This window comes from Jatropha curcas, chromosome 7, assembly GCF_041381405.1.
Source record: "Jatropha curcas cultivar XTBG-Jc1 chromosome 7, XTBG_Jcur_1.0, whole genome shotgun sequence".
Taxonomy (NCBI): domain Eukaryota; kingdom Viridiplantae; phylum Streptophyta; class Magnoliopsida; order Malpighiales; family Euphorbiaceae; genus Jatropha; species Jatropha curcas.
The window spans coordinates 15,999,827-16,006,767 of record NC_143157.1 but is presented as its reverse complement, the minus strand read 5'-3'; the positions used below and the strand labels follow the sequence as shown (position 1 = coordinate 16,006,767).

At 35.1% G+C, this 6,941-nt stretch overlaps 1 protein-coding gene across 1 annotated transcript; it reads left to right on the top strand.

Moving 5' to 3' along the window:
* Positions 1-4,136: 4,136 nt before the first annotated feature.
* LOC110010927 (importin subunit alpha-4) lies at positions 4,137-6,625 on the top strand. Its single transcript, XM_037640879.2, has 3 exons — positions 4,137-4,221; positions 4,369-4,505; positions 5,188-6,625. Exons 1-3 carry the CDS (start codon positions 4,147-4,149, stop codon positions 5,444-5,446), a joined length of 471 nt encoding a protein of 156 aa, XP_037496807.1. The 5' UTR covers positions 4,137-4,146; the 3' UTR covers positions 5,447-6,625.
* The last annotated feature ends 316 nt before the right edge of the window (positions 6,626-6,941 follow it).

The following is a 6,941-nucleotide window of genomic DNA, read 5'->3' as shown; positions in this document are numbered from 1 at the left end:
GTACGATATATGTAGGTAGCACAGCCTATGGGTGCAGTCACAATAATAATAAATATATGTTTTCTCATTCAAATGAAAATTTTAAATTTTTATGGTGCCAACATCAATCTAACAAAAGATAGAAAAACTAAAAACTAAGCTGAATTGAAAACCCGAAAAGGGCAGTTCAGGCAAAAATAGAAAACATCTAAGTTGAAAACTTACAAGGGCAAGCTTCTTAAGCAAAATCAAATAAGCCTACTAAATTGAAAACCCAAGAGGGTAATTTAGGTAAAGAAAAGAGTAGTAATCTCATAAAGGCTAGACTGAATGTCCCTTTCATATACATGTCCAGATGATTTCTCTTTTACATGTCTCTAAAACAGCATAGGCCATGTAAAAGGAAAATCAAGAAAGTCCTATCATCCAGGCATATGTCATTTATCTCATGTCCTCACCTAATGTCAACTGTCCATATCTATACTGTCTGTATCTATACACTATGGGTGGACACCGTCACAACAATATGAAATAGGTCGGTATTCACTGAAAGTCTAGGCAACCCATCTGTGTCGCCTCGGATGTCTGTCTCTAAAGTTGTCTGAGCCCTCCAAGTCCTCTTATATTATATGGTCATGAACTAGCTCTAATGTCGCCTTACGTCTACCCTCAATCTCTTGAGTTAGTGTAGCTTTACGGCCTCTCTCATGGTCTTCATGCTCTGAAACCCACCAAGCCTCAAATGCCTCAGATCTACCTCTTGATATACCAGGCTCCACCACATGTGCTCCCCTATACCAGCTGCCCTGAACCACTATGGTAACTCGAGACAAGATTAGAGTAGCCTCAAATATAGCTCTAGCTGGTGGCATGCCTTGAACATGACACATTTGCCTCATAACTCTGGAATCCAGGTAGAATGTGAACTGATCCATGCCTAGTAAATACGCCATCTGATACCCAACAGAGTTCACTAAAAATCTCCCAATCTCGTACCAATCACATCTCTAAGTGATCTGGTTGGGTCTCAGCTCTATAAGCAAAAGCAACCACTCATCCTCAGTCCCGAGTCTCACCATAATCTACTGGGAATGATATTACAATGCCTCATACAGGAGAAATCATGGAGGCTCTATAATCCTCTAATGGTCCCTCTGCCATACCTATAAAATCAGACATTGCACCATAATCCAAAAAACAGGCATTCACATGCAAAATATTCACAAATTAGACAGACTCAACTGTACCCATCTTAAACACCTAGCCATTTCTAAAAAGCATGCAAACTGAATCAGAAACCTAAACCATATTAGAAATGGTTACCTGAAGCAGAATCGGACTAGCTGACCGAAGTCCCTCAACTTGAAAGCTTGATCGAGGCTTAGGATGGTCTCAGCAAGCACCATGCTAATTATGTCTAACCCTTACTCCATCTGCAGCACCAGATTAACAACTCTCAGATTGCCCCATCCGACCAGGCTTGATAACAGATAAGTGCTCACTAAGGATAATACCAAAGCCCTTATCCAAAACCTCTAAAATTCTGATCAGCAAAACCCCTCTAGTACCGATACCTCCCTATCAGCATACCCAAGTTAGCACAATCATCGCTAACTATCTCATTAGCCTCCTTCGAAGATAGGCCTAACATCCGTAAAAGGTCAACAAATACCTAGACTTAGCCAGTGCAGCCACCGAAGCCCTTTTAGAATCACAACCCACAATAGCTGCAAACTTCTTGTCATTGAGGGTCACACAATTGTGGGCATGCATACACAAAAGCCCGATCAATCAGTACGCCTCTCAAAATAACTAAAGCTGCCATATCGTACTGGCGCAAATTCCTTTTCTCCACCTTTTCTAATTTCTTGGTACACATTTGCATGCTATGACTCAAAAACAGATCTGCATTTTTGGGTGTAAGTGAAAAATTTTTAAAAATCGGGCCCCGAGGTGCAAAACCACAAAAGAGAAGGCATTAAATGAGGGGTATTCATAGGCAAACGCCAACCATGGCTGCCCTGGGCCCTAAGCACCATGGGACCCACCACGACACCGTGGGTCCCATAGCCAAACTTTAAATTTTTTGAAAATTGACCCCAAACTTCAAATTTTCTGAAAATTGACCCGTCTTTATGATTTTTGCACATCAATACTGATCAAAATGGTGTTTTTAGACCAAAATACACCTAAATTTATTATTTTTATCAAAAATCTCTCAAAAACCAGATTTTCAGACTGCAGCGAAACAATTCTCGAATTAGAAAAATTACCAAAAATAGGGTTTTTAGGCCAAAATCACTCTACTGAAAAATTGAGCTATATTCATGATTTGCCAGCATAAATCATGCATATGCATATTTTTAAATAACCATGCCTTTCAGGTCAATAAAAATCAGGACAGACAATAAGTCCAAGATTCAAAAAATAGGCAGCCAGTGCAAGCAACCAGAATAGGCAATTGGTGCAAGCATTCAGAAAATAGGTAGTTAGTGCAACCAATCAAAACAGGCAATCAGTCCAAAATTCAGAATAGACAATCAATGCAAAATTCACAGAACATGCAATCAATGCAAATGACCAAAACAGGCAATCAATGCACGTAATCAAACAGGCAATCGGTGCAAACAATAAGAACAGACAATCAGTGTAAGATTCACATAGTAGGCAATCAGTAGTGAATTTCCCTCTTCCCTTTTCGCTATTTTCAATGAGCATATAAAAATATTTAGTTATTGTTAGTGTTTGAAAGGAAAAGAGAGAAATATATATGCTAAAAAATGATGTTTAAGGAAGAGTGTGAAGAAGAGAGAAGACTGATCATATTATTCAGCTCAAACTGAGAATTTTTACATAATAAAATAACAAACTTATCTACTTTATTGCCACTGCATATCATAAGATAAAAACTAACTGCAAAAATAATACTAAAAATTAGGAGAATAAAATATCTGTTATTGACTTCTTCTGCTGGAAAATAAGAATTATGAGCTGGAAACTAAAATGCCAATACTTCAACAGTTATGATTATATATTAAGTCTACGAAGAATTCTTTCCCTTTTTTTTCTCTTAAATTAATGATACTCAGACCGAAATACATGCTTTATTTTTACTTGTACATAGGATAGAAGAGGTAAAAAATCAAAAGGAATTATGTGGTTACATGAATATGGATGCATGCCCTGAATTGGTATAGCTGTACACGAGTCTGAAATTACATCTATTAAGGAGAGTATAGACAGAAATTAAAGTATAGAAAATGAGAGGAGAATTGCAGTAACAAAAATATTTAAGAGTTTGTGAAGTGAAATACATACCTTGCCTTGAAAATTAAGGAGAATTGCTGAGAGAGAAATGAGTGGAAAAAGTACAAATTGAAAATGAGAGAAAAGTGAGGCTCTTTCATTCAAAGTTTTGATTCTAGGTTTTGTCACTCTACAAGATTAGCTACTTTTTTACTTTTGGATGTGTCAAGAGAAAATTGAAATTCAGCTACGTGTGAAAATCAAAACCCAACATGTCAAGAGTAAGCAAACCCAAAGTGTCAAGAGAAAGCTGAAATGTGTGAATTGAAAAACAGATCACCTTGGACAAAAGAAAACAAAATTTAAGCCCTCACCACTATCCCAAAGCATATATCGCAACAAACTTCTTCAAGCAATGATATATCAACTCCTCAATAAAACGGGGTGAACAATGCAACACCCCTATCTCTTTTAGTGTTTTATAATTAATTAAGTTGATGGTATATTGGAAATGTTAAGTTATTTCCTGAAATGGTATATAGGCAGCCATAATATATTTAAGTACTCCATTAAACTCAAATAATGCTTGCAAATCAATATATATAAAGCAAGTATGATTTTCCTAGAGAGTGCTAAGTGAGATTGTTAAAATTAGGTAATGTAATATAGAGATAGAATAGTTAGGTTATGCCACATAGGATTTTCAAGAATTTCAAAATGCTTTAAGAATTTGTAATCATGGTATATATTAATTGTTTTGTTTTAATTTACTATTGATTGAAGTTAATTTGTGAATATCAAGACACAATAATCAATAATATAAGAAATAATAATCATTTGTAATCATGATATGCTATTATTTTTCAGGTTCTAATTGACCATGGGGTGTTCCCTAATTTGCATGACATTCTCACTCAAGGTATGGTAAGTGCTACCTTGAGGAAGGCTTGTCGGGCCATCTCAAATATGACAGCTGGGAATCGAAGCAATCTACAGGTCTAATAATTTTTTTTTTCCTATCTATTTAAAATTAATATGCCCTTTCTACCATGTTCGATAGAAATAGATGCCCAAAGTTGTTTATATCGTTTAACAGTTTATATGATTTGGACATGACATTATATATGAATTCTTTTGTAGCAGAGAGTAATAAAAGCAAATTTAATCCCTCCTCTTCTACATCTTCTTCAAGATGAAGACGACTACGAGGCTGAAGTCAAATGGGAAGCTGTCTGTGCTTTGTCAAATGCCACCATAAGGGGGTCCAATGAGCAGATTAAGTATGTTTCTCCTTTCTATTTGTTGATCTGCCCCATTTCTTTGGGTAAATTTAGCACTTTCCATCTTTGTCATAACTCATAGTTAGTGCTATCAGCCCCTTCTATTTTCAAAGTAACACTTTTAGTCCCCTGAATAAAGATATCTTATGCATTACTTAGCTATGGAATTTTCCATGGCTATTTCCTGAATTTTTTGTAGCTTTTTTTATTGTAACAGAATGGTCCAGTATACTAAAATCTGCCGTAATTTACCCTATTTCTTTCATGAGCCAGATCATAGCGCATGCAAAAATTAAACTCCTTATATGTTTCCTTTTCAGAATCCTCAATTTGAAGAACATGAACTCAATCTCTATCCAGTATCTTGTATGAGGGTTAAGAACATAGTTAAACTAAGATTTTGGTTAATCAAGAACCTGATTTCCCCTCTATCTTCTATTTCTAGATATGGATAGATGATTAGTTTTAATCAATAGCACCAAGAACTTCCCATTCTCTTCATCATTCCCTTCATGAACTTTCTCAATAAGATTGAGAGGTTCTGACTTCTTTCTTAACATTAGGAAAAGGGAGATTTAGAATGTGTTTCGTAACGTCCCTCGGTCCCACACTGTAATTAATAAGAATATTAACCATTTAGGTCTTAGTTCAATTAATATCCTAACTTAAATTATTCTTGCAGGTACCCAGTGGACCATGGCTGCATTGGACCTTTCTGTGAGCATCTACTATGTGAAGACAGTAGGACAGTGAGTTTGTGCCTTGTAGGGCTCAAGAACATCTTGAAGGTAGGTGAGGCTGAAATGAGCGATGGGGTTAATCATTATGCCCAAGTGATCAAGGAATTCAATGGATTTCACAATATGGAGAATCTGCAAACTCGTCAAGATGTTGGTGAGATGGCTACCAAGATCTTGGTGACCTATAGGGAAAGGCATTAAGCAGTCACTACTCTGTTGTAAATGCAACTTCGTATGAATTTACAATATTTAGTAGTTTCCTGATTTCTCAGCTGTAGTTTAACTGTTCTAGCACTTTTATTGGCCATGGTATACTCTAGGCGTATCTTCGCTTCACATCTCAGTGGAAAAATGTAGCCATAGGCTTAATTAGTTTTAGGAATAGGATACGTTAGGATTCAACACAAATCAAAAGAAAAATTTAGCATGTGAAAATAATAAATACAGACTTTGTATCATTGTTAATTTACCTACCAAAAAGTTGGTAACCTAACATATGAAAAACTAGTAAAAATATTTTGTGAGCTTCCTTGGTGAATCGGCTATGCATAGCCATGCCAATTCTAGTTGTGAAGCAGAGTACTAGTGAGCCAAAAAAAAAAAAAGAAAGAGAGAGAGGAAAATTCATTCCATTTGCAGCTAGTGAAGAAAGAAACAGAGGAGAAATAATGAGAGGGACTGAGGGAGAAGATGAAATAGAAAAATTAGTGTGATTGATCTGATGTGAGTTAAGAGAAAAAAAATTGTCCATGTGATGTGACTAGAGATGTGAGTGAGTGAGGTGTCACTTTGAATTAGCTGTATTGCAAAATTATTATCTAGTCCCTCTTTTATAAAATTATAATTTAGTCCTTTCCTTATAAAATATTATTTCCAAATAAGTCAAAATTTCTCTTTCCCTCGATATTCAGGAAGCGGCATCAGTGCGAAGGTGAAGGACCTGTCCAAGCCAAGTATACAGTCCAGGACTGTAAAGTCATCATTATGACAGATCTTGCTGGCTCATCAAGTTGAAAAGCTCAACCGCAATACTTATAGTACATGAAACATTCACATGTAGAGGCTAGAAAATGGAGCATTATTAGGGGCGGTGAACTAATAATGAGGAGGCTAGAAAATGGAGAATCAAAGCTAGGAAAGCTATGCATATATTCTCAATCCTGTAGACCACAGATAAATGTCCCATCCACTGAATATGGAATCAAAACGCTATTTGGAGTTGGGTTCATTTTGAGTTAGCTTATATTATAAATAATAGTGATTATTAATATAGCTATTTTTACATCACAGTAAATTAGTATTTTGAAGAGAATAGAAATAATAAATTTCATATTGAAAATGTTATTTTGATCAGAGAAATAAAAATATTATCTTTTTTAATTAGTTATTACAATACAAGACATGTAATAAAAAAATAGTCATTATATATGTAAAGTGTATTTATTTTAATCTAAATAAGAATATATACTTTAATATTATATTAATAAAAAATTAAACAAGCACAATAAACAATATATGGCGAGTATAGTCAACGTGCAACGCATGTCATAAAGAAACTACTCTACACTATATATAAATATGGAAATAAGAGGAAATAATGGGATTTTGATAGCGTCCCTGATGAAATTTAGAATATGTTAAAATACCCTTAGTCATAACTAATTAGAAAATTACATTTTATTAGTTAATTCGATAT

What these genes read in the sequence shown, in the direction of transcription:
- LOC110010927 (XM_037640879.2), top strand. Translation starts at nt 4,147, where the DNA reads ATGGTAAGTGCTACCTTGAGGAAGGCTTGTCGGGCCATCTCAAATATG. An exon ending in GGAATCGAAGCAATCTACAG is followed by an intron (nt 4,222 to 4,368) that starts GTCTAATAATTT and finishes CTTTTGTAGCAG; the next exon opens with AGAGTAATAAAAGCAAATTT. An exon ending in GGGTCCAATGAGCAGATTAA is followed by an intron (nt 4,506 to 5,187) that starts GTATGTTTCTCC and finishes TTATTCTTGCAG; the next exon opens with GTACCCAGTGGACCATGGCT.